The sequence below is a fragment of the Vitis vinifera genome, chromosome 19 (genome assembly GCF_030704535.1).
Source record: "Vitis vinifera cultivar Pinot Noir 40024 chromosome 19, ASM3070453v1".
NCBI lineage: Eukaryota > Viridiplantae > Streptophyta > Magnoliopsida > Vitales > Vitaceae > Vitis > Vitis vinifera.
The window spans coordinates 9,424,632-9,449,691 of NC_081823.1; the positions used below are offsets into that span (position 1 = coordinate 9,424,632).

A 25,060-nucleotide genomic window follows, 5' to 3' on the forward strand; every position below is an offset into this window, starting at 1 on the left:
TAGTAACATAAATAAATTCTATGATCCTCAATTCTCAACTTTAAAAACTAATACATCAACCAAAATGTTATTATCCAAATAACTCCAAACTCGAATAATTCAAACGGGAATTAAAATTTAACATCTAAACAATGTCCAAAATAAAGTTTAAACCAAAATCCTAACAAAGAAAAATTCTCCAACCTAACCATCACTCCTCGCCCGAACTAAGAGTACCATAAAAAAATTATCAACGAAGGGGCATAAGCTTAAAGCTCAATAAGGAATATCAATGCAATTTCATGGATCAAACATTTTTAATTATAATTACAAAGAGGAAATATAACATATAATTATTTTCATAAATACTTTTGAGTTCAAAATGTTAATACAATCAAACCTTTTAATAAAACCTTTTCATATCCATTCCAAAATAATTTCTCATCAAAACCAAATCAAATACATTCAAAATATCTTTAGTCTGGTTATCAAATAACAAATGGTACCCAATCAGGTGGAACTTCACAAATGAGTGGCTAGTTTCAAATTTGTTCCATTTAAGGTGAACAAAACTAAAAGTCAATAATTATAACCCATTGACAATGGATCATAAAGTCAACTATTATAACCCGTTGATTAGGGCCAGATAATATCAATTATTATAACTCATTGATTGGGCTAGATATGTCAACAATTATAATATGTTGACGAGGGTCATAGAAACCAGAGTCAAACACTTTATTTCATTAATTCAAACTTACAAAACAAAATATTATATCTCCACAATTTTTCATTTTTCATAAACAAAGAAAATATTCAAACATATTTTTCATACAAAATATATATTTGATCATGCATAGAAATAAAAATAATCTCTTTACACATTTCAAAAGACCATATATAAAACTATTTTATTTTACAAAATTTGTATTAATTTTTCTTACTTCAAATAAGCACTCAAAATCTTAAAGAATAATATTGAAGAGTCTACTCTTCACCTAGCATAATATTATAGGCAATATTTATTTTTTATTATTTATCAAAAGATATAAATTTGACAATACTAAAAAAAATTTATTTAGTATTAGGGATCCTAATTAATTTCCCATATTAAATATTATCACCACCCAATATTATTTTCAACTTACTAAAAATAATAAATTTAGTGAGTTTCCAAATTATTGTAAAATTCATTTTCTTTCCTAATCTTACCTTCACTATTTATTTCTTTATATACTTAAATTAAATTAAAACCTAAAAATTATTATTATTATTATTATTATTATTATTATTATTATTATTATTATTGTTCCCATAATCCGATTTTCATTAACTACAATTCCACCCCCACACCCCATTATATAAATATATATATTATTATTACTTTCAAAGTCCGTACAATACCATTACTCCAAGCCATTAACTATACCCAATATTATTATTATAATAATAACATTTGCCATTAACTATACCCAATATTATTATTATAATAATAACATTTTTTTTCTTCTTTCTTCTTTTGTTTCTTCCTTCCCTGTTTGTTCACAGGCATCCCATCCTTGTTATTTCCCTATACTACATAACACACATCTACATTATCATTATTTTTTTCTTCACACGACTCTTACTTTGTTTATTTATTATTATTATTTTTCTAGATCTATTCATTTAAACAATCAAAATTTATCGATTTCCATTAATAAATCAAACTATGTTCATAAATTTTTAATCTTTTTTACATATAAATTAATTAAACGAACTCTAATCAAAATTGAGATATTTTAAAGAATATCTAAAATGTTAAAAACTAATTAACAAACATAAAATATTAATTTAATGATTAAAAATATTACCTGAAAATTTGATCTTCAAACCCTAAACATCTAAATCTTTAGTTCTATGTTCTTTGATCTTTCTGATATGTGTATAAAGAGGCTTTCTGAATAGAGAAGATGGGAAAAATCTAATTTATATCTAGGAGTTTTAAATACAAAAAAGACATTTTTACCCTTATTAAATTACTTTAATTAATTAATAATTTATAAATTACGATTTTATCCCTAAATTGAGTTTGGGGCATTACAACTACTGTCTTTATAATAACCTCAGGCATGTTTGGTAAATGTTTTTGAGAATAATTTTTTATTATCCAAAAAAGAAAAAGATTTAAAAAATATATGTTTGATAATCAAAAACTATTTTTTGTTTTCTACTCCTAAAAATAGAAAATGGAGTGATTTTAGAAAACATTTGTAAATTATTTTTTATTGTTTTCACTTCTTTTTTTAGGACTATTTTAGAAACTAATTATACAAGTATGTAAAATGATTAAAAATAAAGCACTCGATATAAAATTTATTTTTAAAATATATTTAAAAAATATTAAAAACAAGTTAAAAACATTTCAAATTCTTAAACAAACTTTTATTATACAAAATATATAAAAACAGTTTTCAAAAACTATTCTAAAGAACTATTTTTTAAAATTATTTTCGGAAACAGTTTTCAAAATGTTCTTTTATTTGTTTTTTATGTTTTTAAATATATTTTAAAAATAACATACTTTATATTTAAATATTTTTCATATTTATATAATTATTTTTTAAAACATCCTTAAAAAAATAAAAACAATTTTAATATATTCCCTAAAAAAATCTTTTTTTAAATTTTTTTTAAAATTGTGAAACATGTTTTGAATGATAGAAAACTGTTATGAAAAAATAGTTATCAAAAAAGTTTAAATGATCTCTTTTCTTTTTTCTTTTTTGACTTTTTTTTTTTAAATGGACACATGAGGTTTTATAAAAGCAAAAAATAAATGTGATACAAAAAAATTGGAGTGAGGTTGTGTAACAATTTATGAAAGGTGTTAGCTGCCCTATTCAAATTGAAATTAAATACTTGATTAGAAGTAGAAAAGTATAATCATTTCATACAAATGTGGAGAGGATTGTAGATGGAGAGAAGTTATGATGATTGATGAGACTTGAAAAATGGCCACTCTGTTTGACTCAGAAGCTCTCTGCCTGGGAAATGACAACAATCAGATTCACACAAAACTCAAGATATTCCAAACACAAGGCAGATCATCAACCTTGGATTGACCCAAAACAAGAGGAAGCTTCAAATGAAAGCTACATTCATATCTAAAATAATAGGTAAAGACAAAATGTGTCATCTTCCACTCTATGTAACCCACCTCTATTATTTTCTTTCATCCAATAATGTCATGGAAGTAATTGTTTCTTATGCTCGTAAACTCCATCATTCATGAAGTGATGAAGGTGGAAACCCAGGGTGGCAGAGCTTGATACCATTCCTCGATATGACTCTAATTCAATATATTTTTTATGGGTGATTAAATATAATTATATTTTGATCAAATTTATATTAATCTATTATATAATTTGATTAATAAATAAATTATTTTTCGATCAACTTTATATAATATGAATTTGATTTAAATTAATTTATTTTAATAATCATACTGACATATCTATTTAACTTCTCTATCAATTTCTAGTGTCGTTAAGAACAACTTCTAAATTAATGTGCTTATCTTTTCTATTATTTGATACCACTTTTAAGACCAATGAGTTGTGATATTTCTGGGTGGAGTGGTGTTTGGATTGAAGGAGCGGGATGTTGAAAGGAAAGTGGGGAGAGATGAGCAGCAAGAAGGTGGTGTGGGTATAATTAATAGGGAAAAGTCAGCTCTGAGGGGTCGAGAAAGGCGACAATACGTGGTGGGTGCAGCACAAATCTTGGTTGAGAAACCAACCGTAATCAACTTAGTAACAAACCCCAATATCATATCCTCCAAGTTTAGTAAACACACCTCCTCCACCTCTTCTCTCTCCCTGTGTTTCCTTCTGGGTGTGGTGGGTATTTTTCCATTTTCGTTCTACGTTGAGTTGGGTGGGTGGGTTAAGTTTCAACACAGGGAAAGGCTTTTCCAAAGGGTGTATGCGTGTGGGTTCTGCCCAGTGTTTGCTGATCTTGCTTAGTTTCACTGTCTCTCCTTGCTTTTTTCTTAGTTCAGGTTCGACTCTGCACTTTTTCCTCTTCCCCTCTCTCTCCTCTTTTTTTTTTTTTTAATATTTTTGTTTTTGTCGTTGGCATATTGCAAGCCAAACTTGTTTGGTTGCTGAGAAGACAGAAGGAAAGGGAAGGAAATTCTGGTATCTTTTTTCCTTTTTCCCCTTCTCCTCCATCTCCCCATCACCCAACAGGAGGGCTGAAGGGAAACCCAACAGGAAACAACATAAAAAATAATAATAATAATGATAATCAACTCTTTTTTTTTCTGGGTTTGTATCTTAGTGTAGAAAGCTATAATATTTGATCTGATTATTTTGTTTGCTGTCAGTCATTTATATTCTTTCAGCTTTCAGATTCCACTAGGGTATTGTTTCTGATAATGATGGGATCTAAAATTCTTCCATTGAATTTACAATTGAACTGCAAAGTACATGTGGGTGCTGATTATATGTATATATTTCATGGTTTCTTAGTCAATATCTGATTCAACAGAGATTCCATCTTCTTCACTCCCTTTATTTGATACCCAGTAAAGGAATCATGAAATTTTATTTGAAGTTGCTGAGGGCACCTACAGGCTACACATCAATGGGATTGTTGTTTGGTGCCTGATAAAATTGAAGGCAAACACATCTTCATCTTTGTTTGGCTCAAATCATCTTTGGGAATATGCTTTTATTTCATTTTCCATTAAGGATTTACAACTTGGCCGAACAGCTGTTTATTGATCCTCCTAAGGGTTAAGATCTATGTTATTTTGTTAGCAGAACTTGGTTAGGCATGTTAACTGTATAAATCGAATTAGATGACTGTCAATCATCATGGTCTTTGCTCTATCCTATGTGTGTACTGCAATTACTTAGAATATTTTCTTACTCATTCACTTGAATATTTAGCCAGGTGCATACTTAGCACTTGTCCCTTTTCCCATTTAGTCTCATCAACTATCGGCAATGGGAGGCGTGGTGGGAAAAGGCGATTCACCTAGAAAAGCCTGGGTACCAGAAACAAAGCTTGAGGCCAAAATGGTTGAAGCTATGCAGCGGAGGGCATCTGAAGGAAGCACCATGAAATCGTTCAACAGTATAATCTTGAAGTTCCCAAAAATTGATGAGAGTTTAAGGAACTGCAAAGCTATTTTTCAGCAATTTGGTATGTAGGTTCTGTTATATTTGTTTATTGAGCTAATTTCATTAGCTGCAGATTGCTCCTCTTGCCTGGGAACTGAGAAGCCTCCAAAATTGGATCTGCGATATCATCAACAAAAATGATATAAAAATTTAAGCATCAAGCTTTAGTTCTTCTGAAAATTTTTGCACCAGTGTATGTGCCAGGGGACAGATTGCTGCTGATAAAAATAAACGATATATTAGTTATGAACTTAACTTCCATCACAATGTTCTGTAGTTATTGATCCCTTTCTGTTTAGAAAAAAGAAATTCATCATCAGAAGTATGAACCAGTTTTCATTTTAATTCAACGTGAAGGTAGATATATATAAATTGCACTGCAGTTTTGAGCACTGCTATTATGCTGTGTATCATCCTTCATGTTGTATTTGCTTCTTCCCTCTCTGACATGCCGGTGGTTGAAATTCATTGTTTTTTCTTCATAGATGAGGATTCAAATGGTGCAATAGATCATGAAGAACTGAAAAGATGTTTCCTTAAACTGGAGATTTCTTTTTCAGAGGAGGAAATCAACGATCTTTTTGAGGCATGTGATATCAATGAGGATATGGGAATGAAGTTCAATGAGTTCATTGTACTTCTCTGCCTTGTCTATCTTCTCAAGGAGGATCCTGCTGCCCTTCAGGCCGTATCCAAAGTACATAATTTATTAATATTTTGTTTCCTTTAAAAATGATGTTTATTACTTCTTACCTAATTCGCGAAACATATTGTGATTTAATTGCAGGTAAATTTAGCGGATGTGTTGTTTATACTTTTAACTCTGTATAAATAGTTTCATTTTTCATGCATTTTCATGATTGTTTTGAGATCTTTCTGTTGTCCCTTGGTAAGAGCTCTCACTATGTCTCAAAAATCTGCTTCTCCTTACATTGTGAGGGTCTTTAACTCAGCTGGTTTAAGAAAAAAACATCTAAATAACAATCCACCATAAACAAAGATCATCAAAGGCTCTTTTTATAGTGTTTTGGATTAGTGGCCGATAATCTCTTATCATTGCATGGTGTGATCTAAATGGTGGTTTACTAGCTTGCCAGTTTTCATTTTCCTCTCCTGGCACCCCCACCCAACATTATGTGCTTATGTAGTTCTTTCTTCCCTTACATTTTTTTGTATTCCATGACACTGCTAGAAATCACGGATGGGGATGCCAAATCTGGAGGCAACCTTTGAAACACTGGTTGATGCATTTGTGTTCCTGGACAAGAATAAGGATGGTTATGTGAGCAAGAGCGAGATGGTGCATGCAATAAATGAAACAACTGCAGGGGAGCGTTCTTCTGGAAGAATAGCCATGAAAAGATTCGGTCAGTCCTCCTCCTCTCTATCACTTTCTCATACAGTGGCTTTGCACACACTCACGGATATGTGAATTTATATATAGACCCAGATTCTTTTTCAATACTGATGGAATTAGTTTTGAGAAAACAGTCTTAAGATGACACTATTGATGAACATCACATCCATGGACATAATACTAAAATGAGCTAGCACTTAACAGTATGGAAGTAGAGTTAAAAAAAGAGAAATGTGTTTCATATTCAAAAAACCATTTCCTGCGTCTCTCTACAGAATGATTAGATGCATCTATGGCATTCATGATTTCATATCTATCCTAATGTTTAGCTTGAGAAACACTTAAGAGACACTGGAACCTCAAAAAAATCAGGACTTGCCAGTAGATGGTTAGAAGCTTTGATGATTTCCTCGAACAGGCTCCAATTTTTTTCCATAATAATCTATTTCACTTGGCCTCTTGTTTTATTATTGCAGAGGAGATGGATTGGGATAAAAATGGAATGGTGAACTTCAAGGAGTTTCTTTTTGCTTTCACCCGTTGGGTTGGGATTGACGATATTGAGGATGAAGAAGAAGAAGGTGAAGAGAAAGTTTGAATGAAAATTTTCAGGCATCTCCAATCAACTACACACTTGCAATGTGCGTGAGCTTGTCAGAGCAGTGTGAGTTCCCACATGAGGTGTTATTTGCTTTTCCAATAATGGTGGAGTTGAGATAAACATGCAGGGGCAAACCTTCGCCCTTCCCTTGATTTGTAATGTAAATAGTCTCTCAAGGATAGAACTCAAACTCAAATCCTTTTCCAATGAGACAGACAAAACCTCATTGCATAGTTGATTGAGGGATTATGCTGATGTACTGTATTGTTTTTTTAAGATCTCTGGACGCTTTACTGTTTTCCAGTGATGTGCATGACCAGAGATTTGTTGTCAAAAAAGGCTATGATTAACAAATTGTTTGGCAAGAACTTCCATGGGTCTGTGTCATGTCGATCGAGTCGGTTTGAGATGGGATCAGGTTGTGATTTTACTGGAACAAATTGTTACAGACATTTTAATCAAAGTCAATTTCAGCAGGTCTGTTTTAATGATAAGATTTGGATGATATAAGCGTCAAAACTCAAAACCTACCAAATTCAAGCTTGGCAGCTCCATGAAGGGATGCTTAACCATGACTCTGTAGCCCATAAGCCAGTCCAAACTTGGCTTTCTTGAAGACCACTTCTCTTCTCATAGTCATGCTCCCAGGCTGCTGCAGACACCCTAATGAACTCCGGTCTTGCTTGAAGCTCCCTCAGATTTGAAACATGGTATCCCTAATCAGCTAACTCAAATTCTTCCGAAAACTCAGTTGGTATGAATCACAAGCATTCAATGATCCCCACAACTTCACAGAAATAGCTTACTTGTCTCAAGAACAGAAGGATAACAGTTACGAAGGAAGAAAACTATATATAGAAAAGCTGATTTAAGGGTGTGCTAGAAGATCACGCTGACAAAGAATTCCTTTTAACAAATCTAAGAACGAGCTACACTTGATAGTACAAAACACTCCAACCCAGACGACATGCATTAGGGTAGATCGTTGTTGGCCTCACTTTTTTGTTTTTGTTTTTTTTATACAAACCATACCTTAATTTTCTCACATAAATCCCCATCGCCGTATCAAAACTGTCACCCTGAGATAAAGACAATAATACAAGGACAGTCTTGTAGAGATAGTGTTGTGATCAAACTGCCTAAAGCAACATACAGAAGCAAACCCCCGAACTCAAATGGTCCTTACTATGGGATACTGTCACTAAACCTCCCCCAAATAGTAGATAAACACACTTCATATAGAAACAAGTCAGAACTGGCGCATACGGGTGCCAGTGCCCCGATGGCAGTTGGAGGCATTGGCTGGCAGAGCAACACCTTTGGCGTGGGAACTGCTGCTTACTGGCAGAAACTAACACACAAGCTCCAAAAGCCCACCATGAAGTGGGGTTCATCACCCCCTGGTCTTGGCCCTCTTCATGCCTAGGCTGTTGTGAAAGGGGGACACAGAACCGGACATGTGAGAGCCTTCCTCACGAAGTGTGCCATTGAGCATTGCTAGCTCTCGCAGTTGCTGCTTCTTAAAGAAATCCTGAGATTCATCCTGCATAAAGAAGAAGAAATATGACCTCATTCCAAAAATCAAGTACCATCATGCCTTCAGACTACTAAGTATCTTAGACACGGATAAACTTGAGTGGGCAGAGAGAGAAGGTGAAGTTACCACAGGCTTTAGCAAATCTTCGAGTATTTCACGCGCTTGCATCAGGCGAGCATCCACTATCTCAACTGGCAATTCCGCTTCCACAAGTATGTGAAGAGGTTCATTCAGATGCTCATAGCCTGGTTTTCCTCGCATCATTTCTTCCTTCAAGTAATAAATAATTCATCAAAGTCAATCTTTTGGAATAAGCAGAGACAACAGAACCAATATCCCATTCAAGAGATTGGTATAAACACACGTTCATTTAGAGCTTAGAGGTAATACAAGAAACGATTGTCTGACAAAAATTCAAAAATTGTTGCATGTAGTAATCAATAATACTGAAGACTAATTATTTGGTTGCTTGAAATGAGTCCAATAGGAAACTTATTTGGACAATGCCAAGTTTTCAGGATACAATCAAGAGCACATTTAACAAAGAAATGCATCAATTACCTTCTTTTCCCCATTTATTATATTTTCTATATGCTTATCAAAAAACAAGAGAAAGAAAGAAATGCACCAATAACTTAATTGAATACTAATCAATCAATACTTCATCAGATGCATTCACAATACAATAAAATCACCTTCCACGTAAAACTGCAATGGTTACTACGTCTTTGACGCTACTCAAAAATCTATCATAAATTAGCATGTGAAAAAATTCAAGAATATGTAGCCATAAACAATTAAGAATCATTACCCTAGCCGGGTCCTTGATGCTGCCACGACCTCTGATTAAAACACGACACTCAGTAGTTGCTTCCATCCTCTTTAGAGAGTTTCCCCTAGGACCAAGGAGACGCCCAACAAAGTTGTACTGCAATTTTTTTTTTTGATAAATAAAGAGATTGTATGAGAATGTCATAGTAGAGGAAGTTCAGTGTCAAATGCTGCGATCTTACAGCATGAGAATGTCATAGTAGAGGAAGATAATTCTTACACTAGGAAATTTCTCAACAGGAATATCCACCCTGATTGTTCTCTTCACAATAAGACCAGATGAGCTACCTTGAGAACCTAGCCAGTTTTGTGCTGCTGATAAACCTGACATCTGCACATACAATTTCAGACATTGTTAAATAAAAGGATGAAAAAAAATATGAAGCCAGTTTTCATACTCTTTTGCGGGGCAGATGTCAGATTAACTTAGTTTCATTTCCTGAAGAAGTTCCTGAGGATCCCTAAAAAACTTCACAACAAGAACCTTGAGCAGCTGAAAAAGGGATATCCATAGAACATAAGGAGCCCACAGAACAAATAACTGAAGACACCCAAAATAATGCAAACCTCAAGTAGAATATAGAAGACACTTTAAATATCTATAACCAGAGATATGTAACCAAAATGTTTCACTAGATTTTGACTACTAGCAAGCTCATCAATCGTGCGATTGTTGCACCAAATGAAAGCATCATGAGCATCTACTCTGCCCGCTTAAACAGATGCATAATTTCTTGAAACTCAAAGCCAGTGATTTGCTTCTGTAAAAGAATTCAGCTAGCATATAAACTGGACAACAACATTTTTAATTATTTGAAGGTTAGCATTAAACCCCACACAAGAAAAAAAAGGCCTCCTATTATCTCACCACTCCTCAGTGTGGCCAACACCTTGCCTAATACCCTGGATTTTAGGTTCCCATTCTAGCAAGAATTGGGGTTTTATACTAAAAGTAAGCTTCCAAAATTTAAATGTCAATGTAACGGTTGTTCAGTTTGTCTTGAGAAACAAAAAATTCCAATGAGAATTGGCAACTATCTAATCACAGGTAACTGGAACAGGATGCTAAGCTAATTCTATTATTAGTTTGTTGATGATGTTAGCCTCAGACTACCTGTCATGACAAAAAGGAAATTCAAATTACAGCACTCAAACAAAGGAATCAAGTTGGCATGAAAAGTAAACGATTGTGTCAGAAATGCTTCTGGAAAACAGTAAATTAGATGGAAAAAAAGGTTATGTTAACAGTTAGTATCCGTACTTCTGATTGAAATGGTGATGCCCATCCGTTCACATTGGCTCCTCCATTTGAAAATATTCCTCCAGAAGCGAGGGGGCTAGCATGTTCAAGCCCACTTTGATCTAAAATTGATGCATTCCCCAACAGTGTGGTTACACGCAATATTTCTGCTCCAAAAATGTCAATTTTCAAGAATAAGATGTACCAGTTAGCAGTTGTTAAAAAATTAGTTAGCAGTCACCACAAAATGGATAGACAACACGGATTGTTACTGGGTCAGTTAAAAGTTAACGCTTCCCTCAAGTAATAAACTTAATCTTTCTTTCAGAAGAATGTACCCTGGGATGGAAAAGAGAATGTAGTTTAGTTCTGTCCTGTTAATGCATGACATACACATATCTAGGGACATATTGTTAATAACCAGGTAAATGGATCATAAACATCTGCAAAAAGAAATCACTAGATTTATGTGTTTGAATAAACAATAAGAGCAACAAACATATATTTATAGTCAAACAGAACAACAGAACCCAAAAAAATAACATACAGACACAAAGACACAATCTCAAATAACTCGAGGCAAAAAAATATAGCAAACCCAGATTAAGCTGTTTTTCTTTGTATGATTAACTATCAGCAAAGAAAGAACAAGGGAAGCACAAGTATTCACCCAACAAAGCCAAACCACATCAAACACAATTAACAATATTGTAGGGATCTACTTCTATGACAAGGTCGAAATATCCATTTTTCTGGCTTCCTCCAAGTTCAAATCTATCAGCATCACCTCACCTAAAAGGTTACAAGAATGTAAATGCAATCCTCCTCTTCTATTTCCCAAGATGCCTGTAGCACGCTCAGAGTTTTCAAGAAAGCAACCATCTCAACTGAAATGGATAGGTTTACAGGAACAAAATACCAAGTAGTAACCATAAAACTCCAAATTAGACAAAAGGAAGCAACTGTTTTCCAATCTCCAAGGGAAAAAGAAATCAAAATGCCTCTTGAATATGAATTACTCATACCCATATAGGGATTGAAGAATATTTGATTGAATCCTCACTGCCAAGAAATTCTTCAAAAGGTCCATTGTTCCTCACCCCACAACTGAACCAAATGCCCACCAAAATTGCAACCCTCCACAACTATCTAAGCTTATCACTTCTAAATCCCAAAAAGGAGGATACTAAAACGGAGAGACTACACCAACCCTCTAGAACATGATGTAAATTATGGACAAAAGAGGTTGGATTTCTTCAGAAGATTGCTTCCAGTGTCCTATGATCCAAGCGAGAGCTTCGACTTATTACTTAGCATCCATGAGCCAATCACTTTTACAAATGATGTGCTTTTAGATTGATTAAAATTCCAAACGGATATGAACAAAAATTTGCATGAAAAGAAGCCATGAAGCACAAGAACTCAAACTTAACCGATGATGATGGAAAAGAAGACATGTTAATAACCAGCTGCTGACATAGAAGCAAGATTCAAAAGTCTTTCTTTTGAGAAAATGGACAATTCCAAAAAGGACCCATTTTGAAAAGACATAAACACAAATCAACAAAGGTACAATTGTTGGCTCTTTAGAAAAAGTAATCCTCCAAAGCTTGATTTTTCCTACCACAAGTCCTCCAAGTTTTTATCCTGGTTCTCAACCAAATGATATATCTCTTTTGTAAAAGGCTTAATAAAGAACAGCAAGCGTCAAATAAGAAAGTGAAGTATCTATTAGTTGCCAGCGGTGGCACCAATTGAGACACAGATGAGGGAAATTGTCTTATATAATTTGGTTGGGAGTTAAAGGCACTACAGTAACAAAATGAAGGCCAAAAAAGTCATGGACTGGGACAACTTACAAGACCACATTCGATTCAAGGAATTTGCAAAAGTTAAGCATCAAATTCAGGAAACAGACAACACTACAGCTGCCAAACTTCAAAGCTTTGAAGTTTGGAGGTGCTGGTGGGTAGTTATCCCACTCATACTCATAATTGAAATTCCACTTTTCTTCCTTGAAAAATCAAGTCATTCTAGGACTGCAACTTGTTCACTCAAGCTAAAGCCATAACAGCAGGATTTTCATTTTTCTTTTTTAATAAAAAGAATTTTCTTTATCTTTATTTATCTTTAAAATTGAATTTTCTTTATTTTTTCATTAAAAGCATTTATAATTTTGATGTTTTACAGTGTATCTCTAGTGAGTGAGTGGAATTCACCTACCATTTTGGTATTACAAGAAATAGCAAAAGAAAATGCAAATTTCAGCCTTAAACTATCCGTCCATATTTGCTTGTTAAACACATGCAAGAACTTTGGCTTTGAACTCACCCTGGTTCAACAACCGGTAGCTATGTGGGAGGACAGGCATAAATGGACTTAGCTTGTGCCGCTCTGCCAGTAACTCAGAAAGATATCTGTCAACAAGCAATTGAATCAATTAGTGTCAATGCTGCATTATGAGTCAGTACATGTTAAAATTAATATATATGTATGAATTCATCTACAACATTATTAAGTGTGACCACGATCCTTACTCATGAAAACTCACATGCACACTTTGTATATTTCTCCACGAGTTTACAATATAAGAGGAAAAAGTAGATCAACTAAGAAAGGTGATAATACGGACTAAAATGCAATGTACTCAATAAAAATTTGTTTTGCAGGTTATGCAAAACTTTGAATGATTGCAAATATCATGACCTAAAAAATAAAAAAGGGAGAAGGATTTTATAATAAAATGATAAATCTTGAACTAAAATGCAATTTATAACAGCAATATAAATATGAATTTTTTTATAGGTAAATTTTTGTCCCCATTGGGACTTGAACCTAGAACCTCCTACAAACCCTCCCCATTCCTTTACCACTTGAACCAGGCCTCAAGGGCTAGCTATATAAATATGGACTTTAATTTAAAAAGTACACACACTACCCAAATAAGGAACTCATAAAAGATCTAAATGATCTCTTCATTTTCCAAATAGATTGTGCATCTTAAGACAACACATGAGTAACATTAATGCTCTGTTCAAGACCCCAGAAGATTTGAACGAGAGGAAAATTCTTAACGGGGCAGGCAAAAGAGAACCATATCTAAATATTTATCGGCATTTCCCTTTCCCCCCACTTGTTCTCCCAAATATCCAACAGCAAGGTAAAGAAAACTAACTTAAAAACTAGTAGCAAACCAAATTTGATTCTTTTTTTTTTCCTTCCCTTTCCTGCCTAATGGTTCGGTTTGCTAACCACTCACAGGGGAGTTCAATACAGAAATAGAATTCTTAGAATCCGATAAATAAAATGGCAATAAAGCCAAATTAAAATGTTCTTTTTGTTGTGTACGTATTGGGTAGAACTCACCCTTGAAAACGGGCTCTTTTAGTGTACGAAAACCAGTTACCAAGGAGAGGGTGCCCAAGTATTCATAAGCCCAACCAGAAGCTAGGTGAGTTCCCTGATCCCGCACATAGCTAGATAGCAGTCTATGGTTAGGTGCCTGCTCTGATACCCATTGTTACATACACATCAGTAGAACTCACCCTCAAAAATCGGCTATCGGAGGGTGCCCCAAGTGCTTCTGAGCCCAACCGCCAAGCCTTAGCTTTTACGCGATGTGAGACTCAACTGGGTCATTACACTATTCAAGAACCAAAGCCTAGCCCAACACACACAAAAGAACTGACACCAAAAAATACATCTAAAATAAAACTGATCCGATCTACAATAGAAGAAAAGACAAATTAGATCTGAAAATTGCAAGAGCTCAACAAAAATATGAACTACTACAACAGCACTCAAGACGAAAACACATAAATCACATCAAATCCCCACCACCGGCACCTAAAAATACATCAAAAAGACAAAATTTCAATAGCAGAAACACAGCACCACTCACAACGACAGAAAAAATCCAAATTGCGCAGCGATTCTCCAAAAATACCGAAACAAAAGAATCCAAACACACAAAAAAAAAAAATCCACAAACCAACCGATTCAAATAAAAAAGACGAATCACACAGATCTCCATCCAATAATTGTGAGGAAAAAAAACAGAGAAAGGAGAAGAAGCGTACTTCTCTTGCTCTACAAGAGCAGAGGTGGCGGAGCGGAGGCCGGCGATGTGCGGGGAGTGGGGAGCGGTAGAGGGAGAAGGAGAGTAAGCCATGTACCTGCCGGAAGACATCGTTCCGGCGGAATAGGCGGTCAGATCCCGGCCAGATTGACGGCGATGAGAAGGGAAGTTGGGGAGTTCGACGATGGCGTCGGTGGAAATGTGTGTGTATTTATTGAAGAGGAAAGAAGACGCCAAGACCCCCTCTGTGTCTCTGTATGTGTGAATTTGCGATGGTCTTGTATTAGCTACCCAACAGTGAAAGTATTTTTGTATATTTATTATTTCAAGCCCTATATATAATATATGTACCAGAGTCTGCTATTTTAAAAAAAGTCCTGCCCTCTCTTTCCTACTTTCTACCTCCTATTTTAAATATTTTCAAATTAATTCTTGTAAATTCAAAAACCTTTCTAAAAGGAATTATTAAATATATTTTAATATTTTATATGGTTTTCAAATTTATTTAATTTTATATAAAATAAGTTTAATATATATTTCTTTTCTATTTTATTTTTCTTTTTCCTTTCCAATCAAATGTAATTTTAGAGCCCATTTAGTAACAATTCTTAAAAAATAATTTTAGTCTATAAAATCTTTTTGAAAAAATAAAGTGTTTAACAAATTATAAGAAATCTTTTTAAAATTTTAAAAAATCACTTAAAATGAATTTGGTTGTAATTTTAGAAAGTATTTCTAACTTTTTTAATACTTAAAAGATAAAAGTTTTTAAAAGTGTGTTTGACGGTAATTTTAAGAAACGTTTCTATTCTTTTTAAAACTTGATTTATAAAAAATTTAAATGTTATAAAAGTTAGAAACGCTTCCTAAAATCACTACCAAACGGGGTTTAAGAATATATTTGGTAATGATTATAAAAAACATTTTTAATCTTTCTAATACCTGAATGATACAAATTTTTAAGTGTTAAAAATGTTAAAAGAGCTTCCTAAAATCACTGTCAAATTGACTTTAAAAGTGTGTTTGGGAGTGATTACAAAAAACATTTATAACACTTAAATGATAAAAAATTTCAAGTGTTATAAAATTTAAAAGTGTTTTTTAGAATTACTATGAAATAGGTTTTTGACAATGATTTTAGGAAGTGTTTCTACTTCTTTTAACATATAAATTTTTTTATCTTTGAAACATATAAAAAGTAAAAAATAAAAAAATTAGAAACACTTTCTATAATTATTGTCAAACACACTCTTAAAAGATAAACACCTTCAAATACGTTCTTCATGTTATATTATATATATCACTATGGTATGAAACATGAACCCTTTATAATACAAAAACAAAATCAAACTAAAGTGTTTTTAAAATGCTTCTTCAAAAGTTCAAACCAACACATTATTGAATATAGAAAATAATTTTTTTTTATAAAAATAAGAAAAAAAAAATTTGAAAATTTGGATGGAAGGAGTGATTGGGAACAAGAGGTTGGGTGGTTGAGGTGTTGATTTTTCTGAGCTAATCATAACCACAATTTTCATTATTAGAATATAAAAGTCTGAGTTTATGTGAATAAACAAAATTGAATTATAAGGTATGTAGCGGGTCAAACTTTGGAGTTTGGACCGCGGTTAAGCAAAGTCTATAGCCGAACAGCCACCACCACCAGGAGGGAGGTCCAGCCAGGGACATAAAATCCAAAATTATTCATTGACATTGTGTGCAAACATGGTCCACAATGTCACATTCCCCTTAATATTATTATGAGTGACGGTCCAATTTATTTCTATTCTAAGTTCATAAATTAGGGAAGACATGCTCTAAGATCCATAGAACCAAGTACCTAATTCGGGGTCTGCGCCATTAATGTATGTACCACGGTCACACCCATTCACAGCTGTGCCCATAAATGCCTTATTTACCTAATTTCCTCCCATTATTGCTTTGCCCTCCCTTGCCATTTTTTTTTTCTCTTTCATCTGAAAATTTTTATGGATTAGTACCATTATTTAATTTATTTCTCACCTTGTTGGGAAAATGGAATGTTTTTTTTTTAATCTTTCATACTTTTTTTTTTTTTCTATTGTCCGAAACTAATGGAGGAGATTACTTATGTATTTGATAACTGTTTTTGAGAATAATTTTCAGTTTTACAAACAAAAAAAAACATGTTTGATAATCAAAAATTATTTTTTATAAAAGTTGTTTTAATAAAATAATTATACAAATATATAGAATGATTAAAAATAAAATATTAGATATAAATATTATTTTTAAAATATATTTAAAAATGTTTAAAATAAGTTAAAAATATTTTAAGTTTTTAAATAAAATTTTGCTTTAAAAAACTGTTTTTTCAGAATTGTTTTAAAATATAGTTACCAATTAGGTCTTTTTTTTTTTTGTTCTCAATTTTGATTTTGATTTATTATATAATCATCAAATTTTAGTTGTAACATGGAACCTCCTAATTGTAGTTTTATACATGTTAAGCATATCATTAAAAAGAAATTCAAATATTTGGAGTTTGTTTGAGAACTGTTTTTCGGTTCCAAAATATCATTTAGTGATCTTTTGAAAAATAAAAGTTTTTGAGAATTTATTCTTAAGAAGGTATTTTTAAATAACTTTTTTTTAGTTATTTTTTTTTTTTTGCTTTTTATGAACTATTTTAAAAACGTAATTATACAAATATAATGGATGATTGTAAATAAATAAAATTTATTTTAAGATACAAAAAAATATGTTGAAAATATTATAAATTATCAATAGGTTCTTATTATAACAAACACTAAATAATTGTTTTACAAAATACCAGAAAATATTTTTCAAAAACTGTTTTATAAAACTATTTTAAAACATAGATATAAAAAAGAGCTTTGAGGTCTATTTGAGAACTGTTTTTTAGAACAATTCCATGCATGTTTGGTAATAAAAAACTATTTTCTATTTTATGTTCTTAAAAATAAAAATTAGGGTATTTTTAGAAAATATATTTTAGTTATTTTATATTATTTTGTAAGGGTTGTTTTAAGAAATAATTATATAAAACATATAAAACGATTAATAATAAAATATTAAATATAAAAATTATTTTTAAAACATATTTAAAAATATAAAATTGTGTTAAAAATATTATAGTTTTCAAACAAACTTTTGTTTTATAAAAATTAGAGTATAATTTTCAAAAAAGTTTTAAAAACTATTTTTTAAAATTATTTTAAAAAACAGCCACGAAATACTTATTTTTTTGACAACTGTTTTCATGTGTAACTTTTTATTTTGGTTTTACATCTTTTATTTTTTGAAAAAAAAGGTGAATTTTGCAATGTCTTTTTTATAATAATTATTATTACGACGAGTCAATTCAAATTCATTTATAGAGAGGGGTTTCCCCATTTTTGAGATCAAAAAATTAAAATGAAAAAAAGAAAAAGAAAAAGAAAAAAAAAAGAGCATGATTGAATGAAAATGAATTTGGGTGTACAAAAATGGACCATGAAGAAGAGTGAAAATACAAGGTTGGAAGTCGAGAAGAGTGGCGGGAAGTCATTGGATTCCCAAAAAGCACAAGGGCCCACCGCCACACACCCACGAGCCCAGAGACCCAAAGATAGAGAAACCAGGTTTCACCCTTCCCATTCTCTCACTCTACACTTTTTTTTTTTGATGAGTTCACTCTACATTATTGTATTGTAGTGTATCGTATTCAGTTGTAGTGGTTTGGAAGCGTAGCAAGCATGGAGGAGACAATACCCTTCAAGAATCTCCATAGCAGAGAGTATCAAGGTCACAAGAAGAAGGTCTCTCCCTCTTTCTCCACAAAACCCTAGTTTATTATTATTATTATTTTTTTTTTATATTTTTTTTCCTGGGTAAAATGATTGAATTGATGGGTGTTTTGGAAGGTGCACTCGGTGGCTTGGAATTGTACGGGCACGAAGCTAGCCTCCGGTTCTGTGGATCAAACGGCTCGAATTTGGCTCATTGAGCAACATGGGCATGTAAGTTTTGCTGGGAATTTATCTGTGATTCATTTTTCTTAGGTGGCTGTGTCCCAGAATTTTGATGGGTAATGCGAAAAATATTTTCACCCATTGGGGATTTTGAGTGGGTTTTTTGGGATTTTCTGTTTACTTGGAAATCTGGGGGTCTTGAAGGATTATTATTTTGGGGATTCTTGTGTTTTTCACTTGCTATTTGGGGATGTTTGTTGCAGGGCAAGGTTAAAGATATTGAATTGAAGGGGCATACTGATAGTGTGGATCAGCTGTGTTGGGACCCCAAGCATGCTGATTTAATTGCAACTGCTTCCGGCGACAAGACTGTTCGTCTGTGGGATGCTCGGAGTAAGTGAATGCTATTTTCATAGGCTGAAATTTGGGCATTGGGATTGCAGCAAGAGGTTGTGTAGAACTTTGTCAGTTGATGTTTATAGAAAGATATGCTCCCTTTTGTTTCAAATTAAGCCTTCTAATACTAGTAAAACTGAGTTTAGGAATTGTTTTTCCTTGATTTCATTTCATCTAAAATATATGCTTGAAGAAGGCTTAGATGGGTTAAGTAGTATGATTGGTTGTTGTGGTACTTCGTCAATGGAGATAAAATACTCAATTATGGCTGTTTTTGGTTCTGCAGGTGGAAAATGTACGCAGCAAGCAGAACTCAGTGGGGAGAATATCAATATTACCTACAAACCCGATGGGACACATATAGCTGTTGGGAACCGGGTATATTTTACTATATGGCACTAATTGTGATTTTTGGTGTTTGGTTTAACGTTGGTTCTAATTTCAGTGGTTATCAGTTTTGAAATTGTTTGGTTATTGAATTCTTGAATGGACACTGTCACTAGTTTGGAAAATTAGAAGTATGAGCCCATGGTTCTTACCTCTTTTTGTTTTTGCTTGTTGTAGGATGATGAATTAACAATACTGGATGTTCGCAAATTTAAGCCAATCCATAGGCGCAAATTCAGTTATGAGGTAATATCTTCTTGAGATGGTGCTAACTTTCTCACATCTATTGTTTTAGAAGCAGTCTGAAGCTTGCATTTAGAGGCCCTTACGAGGCTTTAGTGAACATCCCAAAAATCAAACTTAAAAGTCCTACTTCAAAAATTGGCACTTGTGTGAGATGGATACTTAACACCTAAAAACCCACCTAAAATTGAGACGTGTACTTGTAGACAACAAAAAGAGGTTTAGGTGCTATTTGATGAAGAAAGCATACTTTAGGAAAGTGGTTCAGGTAGGTCAGTTGATGTGAGTTATCATATGTCACTGTTTTACTTTTGACTCATGTTTCATATGAGTTTCTTTATCACATGTTTCTATGTTGGTTTTTTTTTTCCTCTTCTTGTTCAAGTAACATGGAACTGAACTTGGAATCTCTCTCCATTCTCCCAACTCCTTCCCACCTCACCCAGGCTTTAGGGACATCGACATCATATCTTATTGTTAACCTTTTTCATAGTTTTATCCTTGAATCCTGGTGCAAGAGGTTGGGATGGGAATGAGGGAGGCAGGGAAAACATACCTGTCAAAGAAAGAAAGGATTTTAGAGGTACAACATGCAAAAAAGAAAGGGTGCTCACTTGTGACCATTGAATTAGTCAGGTGGATAGGCTAGTATATTTTGGTTTTATTTTTATATGAATCACTGAAATTTTATTAGAAAGGAAGAGGAAAGGTCATGTACAATGTGCAAAGAAAAATAAGAACAACTGGACTACACAGCTTCGCTCAGAAGGACATCCAAGTAGACCTCACAATCTGATCAACAGCCCAAAAAAATAAGGATTTAGTACAAGACTTCTTTTTTTCCATTTAAAATTGGAAGCACTGCACCCTAAAATTTTCCTTTAGTTTGCCCTTTCAAGATGCTGCATGTTGAGTAATGAGGAGTTCTTCTCTACCTTACCTAGTTACCTTGTTTCTGTGATTGCTCATCAACTCATTGTCCTTAAAGATCCAAGATAGATATAGCCACCATCCCCTAAGCCAGAACAAGGATAGAAAAAAAACACCCAAAGATTCCAAACTGTTAGACATTAGATCCAACAGGTGATCCACTGATTCTACATCCATCTTGTACATACTTCCCATTTATATACAATAGCCACCACCCTAGATTGAACGACAGAACCTGAGATCCTCTTTGCTGGAAAAGCAGCATCTCCATTATCAAACAGGATCTTATAATAAAATGCTTTTTTATGCATAATTTGTTGCTAAAACTTTTTTGATGATATCAATAACTTTTATTTACAAAGAAACTAGTCTGTGGCCTGTGTAATGAATTGGAATATACTCTTCAAATAGCAAGCCACATGTTGACCCATGTTTTTAGATTGGTGTTTCTGTCATAATCTCAATCATGTTTTTTGTTGTCTTCTTTTTGTCGATCTGATGCCTTCAACTTTAACTGATGCATCCTTCTCATTGGTAGTCATCAGACTTTGTAGTGCCTGGACAACTTTCCCATGTTTTTCTCTCTACCATGTGATGGCTGGACTGATTTGGCTCTATTGCCTATGTAAGTCCAACTAAACACTATACCAGTGGTTGCGGAGACGATATAGAATCAGGTGGACCGACTAATTTTCCGCACCATGGGTCTAGATGCCTGACCCTGAAACACGTTAAACACTGGTGTCTCCAACTTATGTTGATTAATTTATCAAATGATTCTTATATGATCTTGTTAATCAGGTAAATGAGATTGCCTGGAACATGACTGGAGAGATGTTTTTTTTGACGACTGGGAATGGTGAGGACATTTAATTAGCAGTTGCTTTTTTATTGATGCTGCAAAAGTGGTTATATCACCAAAATATTGAACTTTCTTCTTGCTCAGGTACTGTAGAAGTACTAGCATACCCAGCCCTTCGACCACTTGACACCCTTATGGCTCATACTGCTGGTTGCTATTGCATCGCAATTGATCCAATAGGAAGGTGTGCTTCCAATCTGTCACATTTTGGTTGGGTATTCTCTTTGAATGTATATGCTTTTGATCTGAAATATATACTTTTGAGTTTGGGTCTTGACAGTTGGATAGATGCTAAGACCTGAATTCCATAAGCATGGTGTTCATATATTCTCCTCGAACGTTATCAATCTGCATATAATTAAGAGAGGTTATCTATCTTGTAGAGGGATATTGCATGAACATCTTTTTAACCCCTGCAATAACCTGTTCATTATGCCAGATACTTTGCTGTTGGAAGTGCTGATTCCTTAGTCAGCCTTTGGGATATCTCAGAGATGCTATGCGTGCGGACGTTTACAAAACTTGAGTGAGTTTTCATATTTCCAAGTGGGCAATCTTCCGAATTTAGACTAAAATCGTCTGCATCCCTAGGCAGAGAATGACCTGTTGTTACTTTTCTTAGATGGCCTGTCAGGACGATAAGTTTCAATCACACAGGAGAGTATATCGCATCTGCCAGTGAAGATCTTTTCATTGATATCGTATGTTTCCTCTGGATCCCATTTCCTTTCTTTCATGAAATGTCTTCACTCTTATGATTAAGAAAAAAAGAAAAATAATACAAATGCTATATTGCTGATCTTGTTTTGGGTTGAAACAGTCAAATGTTCACACAGGGCGAACAGTCCACCAGATTCCATGCCGGGCTGCCATGAACAGTGTGGAATGGAATCCAAAACACAATTTGCTTGCATATGCTGGAGATGACAAGAACAAGTATCAAGCTGATGAAGGTATACATTGGATGCTTTACAGTTAACATCTCGTGATGCATGTTCAAGCAGGTGTAGTGTAGCTCCTTCAATTTTTAAAACAATTCCTCCAAAATTTTTGCAGGCGTTTTCCGAATATTTGGATTTGAAAGTGCCTGAAGTAATTGAGTATTGCTGAAGCTGGCTTTTGTCAGAAAGGTCTGATACGGCTGTACCTTGATCAATGATATATTCTAGGACCCTGTAGTGCTGTCCTTTGAGTCTTTCATTAGCTCCTCAATTTTTTTTTGTCAGGTGTTTTTCCATAATATTCGGCTTTGAGAGTGGCCTGCAATTATTTAAGTGAGCAGCTTTGTCAGAAAGGCAAAAGCCTCAGTGTTTTTTACTTTTCTTCCCCACACACCACCACCTTCCATTCTCCTTTTTTTTTTTCCCTCCCCTAGTATCCCCCCCACACTTGTTCCTGCGGAGAATCTGGGAAAGTTGATTATGGGTGATGGGGGTGGGGGGGTAACTCATTGTGTGGTACTTTTTTATGGACCATTTTTTCTGCAATTGTCTCAGCAAGGCAACTCATTGTGTGGTACTTTTTTATGGACCATTTTTTCTGCAATTGTCTCAGGAAGGCACCTCACCAGGTCCCTCTTTTTTTTTTTTTCTCTCGTTCTTCCATTTTCATTTATAAAAAGTACAGTTAAAAAAGCATGCCCATCTGGAATGATCTTGAAAATTTTCACATGGTGACTGCAAAAATTTAAGTTGGGAAATGGAAATAAACAAAAACTGTGTTATTGATTGAATAAATGGAAACTGAACTTTTTGAACAACAAAACCTGAGCACACAAGCTGTGTTGCCCGAGGAACATCTTCAGAAGTGACATCATATTAGGGAAATAGGAATCCTGGGAAATGAAATTGTATACGTGATGAATTCCCTTGCATTGAGTGATGAGCAGGATGTTTGTGGTTTCATTGTGAAGACTGTTCATCATGTCACTTGATTCAGCAGTCACTGTTCTTGACCAATCTGGAAGGCAATCTCAGGGTTGGTTGCTTGCAATCTCATCAAATTTTTACTTTCAATTCATTTGGGCGGAACTTTGGAATGGCCAAAAGAACCCTCTCTGCTTGGTTCTAGCAATCTTGCCATTGATCGGACCGAAATGCTTCATCCCCTAGGAAGGACTTAGAAGAAGAAAAGTAGGAGACGCCCTGGAAAAAAGCCCAGCAAAAATGATTGAAAATCACATCAGAAATCAGCACAGATCTGCAGTTTGAAAATTAATGTGCATGCGAGGGTGTCATCATCAGATTGTTCTCACCTTGCATCTCTCAGATTCATCACTTGTTCAATGTGGCTTGAGCACATCCAAAAATGAGGAAAAGCCCAACTGAACAACAGTAAGGGAAGATGGACAACATCAGCAAGAAGCAGAAACTGCATATTTCTGAATTGAAATTATGTGATGAGGTTGGTTTTCGTGTATTACCACATCAACCAAACAAACAGGTAGACTGCACCCAGAACTCAAGGATGATCAACGCAACGGTTCTCCGAATTCTCTACGAGCAGAGGATGAATTTGCAAGCAGGGATCACCAAACCTGTAAAGCAAACAAGACAGATAGTTATCAGATTCTGAGAACACCAAACAAGAGGCCTCCATTTGATTTCCACGCTGGAGCTCTTCATCCGCCTGGAGTTCTGGGGTTCCTTCGATAGATCGAAGCTCGCCCCTTTCATCCTCAACTCCTGAATAAACCTAGTAACAGCGCGACCATCGCTCTTTTCTCTCTGCAACTGTCTGTAAACCTTCCAATACCTCCATAGTTTCACCTGAACCAAAAACACTATAGCAAGCGAAGTGGAGACCAATAAAACCACGGGGATCCACCATTTTCTACAGGCGTGATCCTCCAAATCCACCGAAGATGTAAACAGTAGTATCAAGTAAAACGCATGAAACATGAAAAAGAAACAACACAATTGAAATATCTCTCTCTTAATGGAGTCCATTCTGGTCTCTCTGAGAGCGATTCGGCGGCCGGAAAGGTCCTCTTCTCTCTGCCAGAGCTTGAGAAGCAAGAGGTGGCCGGGGCTCTGAGAGATTTCCATTAATGGGTGGTGGTGGATTGCAGTGATGGCGTTCATAGCTGTGATAATTTTGTGCTGGTGTTCTCCATCCACAGCTATTTCCACAACGTGGGCATCTTTCAAATCTGAAGCCATTGATGTGTGTAGTGAGATGATTAGCAGAAAAGCAGTGAAGACTAGCAGCAGTAGAGCGTTAGATGAGAGGAAATGAGAAGAGAGTACCTGATATATAAATTAGCTGTGAGTCGCCTGAGATCGCAACGGTCACTTCTGGACTTTGGAGGTAGCACAACGGTCAGATTTTTATTTTAATTATTATATTGTTATAAATTTATAAATTATAATCCCTTACTTTCCTACAACGGTCACTTCCAGATGTTGAAAAACAAGAAGAAAAAAGGAAAAATTATTCATCTTTTAAGATTTCCTTCTTAAAATGCCTTAAAATGCCTTTTTGATAGAAGTTGTA

At 34.2% G+C, this 25,060-nt stretch overlaps 4 protein-coding genes across 10 annotated transcripts; 2 read left to right on the forward strand and 2 right to left on the reverse strand.

Annotated features, from left to right (window-relative positions):
- Positions 1 to 3,519: 3,519 nt before the first annotated feature.
- LOC100256640 (probable calcium-binding protein CML21) lies at positions 3,520 to 7,476 on the forward strand. Of its 6 annotated transcripts, none has more exons than XM_059735173.1 (5): positions 3,520 to 4,021; positions 4,921 to 5,172; positions 5,636 to 5,838; positions 6,343 to 6,517; positions 6,984 to 7,476. In XM_059735173.1, the coding sequence occupies exons 2-5, from the start codon at positions 4,974 to 4,976 to the stop codon at positions 7,103 to 7,105; spliced, it is 699 nt and encodes a 232-aa protein (XP_059591156.1). In that variant the 5' UTR covers positions 3,520 to 4,021; positions 4,921 to 4,973; the 3' UTR covers positions 7,106 to 7,476. The 6 variants fall into 6 exon arrangements, with proteins under 6 accessions (XP_059591156.1, XP_002268527.1, XP_010644633.1 ...); XM_002268491.5 differs by having other exon boundaries at positions 3,542 to 4,021; positions 4,917 to 5,172; XM_010646331.3 differs by having other exon boundaries at positions 3,585 to 4,021; positions 5,636 to 5,847.
- A 525-nt stretch (positions 7,477 to 8,001) lies between these two features.
- On the reverse strand, positions 8,002 to 15,108 carry LOC100246386 (RNA-binding KH domain-containing-like). Its single transcript, XM_002274612.5, has 7 exons — positions 14,796 to 15,108; positions 13,048 to 13,133; positions 10,738 to 10,883; positions 9,697 to 9,807; positions 9,457 to 9,573; positions 8,772 to 8,915; positions 8,002 to 8,651 (listed from the first exon to the last, which is right to left on the reverse strand). Exons 1-7 carry the CDS (start codon positions 14,903 to 14,905, stop codon positions 8,502 to 8,504), a joined length of 864 nt encoding a protein of 287 aa, XP_002274648.1. The 5' UTR covers positions 14,906 to 15,108; the 3' UTR covers positions 8,002 to 8,501.
- Positions 15,109 to 18,389: 3,281 nt separating this feature from the next.
- Positions 18,390 to 23,110, forward strand: LOC100241262 (THO complex subunit 3). 2 transcript variants are annotated; one of them, XM_010646333.3, is made up of 12 exons: positions 18,390 to 18,594; positions 18,700 to 18,795; positions 19,011 to 19,140; positions 19,430 to 19,521; positions 19,708 to 19,776; positions 21,505 to 21,562; positions 21,650 to 21,749; positions 22,005 to 22,091; positions 22,188 to 22,266; positions 22,386 to 22,518; positions 22,622 to 22,695; positions 22,792 to 23,110. In XM_010646333.3, exons 1-11 carry the CDS (start codon positions 18,532 to 18,534, stop codon positions 22,654 to 22,656), a joined length of 942 nt encoding a protein of 313 aa, XP_010644635.1. In that variant the 5' UTR covers positions 18,390 to 18,531; the 3' UTR covers positions 22,657 to 22,695; positions 22,792 to 23,110. The 2 variants fall into 2 exon arrangements, with proteins under 2 accessions (XP_010644635.1, XP_059591299.1); XM_059735316.1 differs by having other exon boundaries at positions 22,622 to 23,110.
- Positions 23,111 to 23,270: 160 nt separating this feature from the next.
- LOC100251512 (uncharacterized) lies at positions 23,271 to 24,784 on the reverse strand. Its single transcript, XM_002274746.5, has 3 exons — positions 23,988 to 24,784; positions 23,820 to 23,888; positions 23,271 to 23,709 (listed from the first exon to the last, which is right to left on the reverse strand). Exon 1 carries the CDS (start codon positions 24,724 to 24,726, stop codon positions 24,061 to 24,063), a length of 666 nt encoding a protein of 221 aa, XP_002274782.1. The 5' UTR covers positions 24,727 to 24,784; the 3' UTR covers positions 23,271 to 23,709; positions 23,820 to 23,888; positions 23,988 to 24,060.
- Between the last annotated feature and the right edge of the window lie 276 nt (positions 24,785 to 25,060).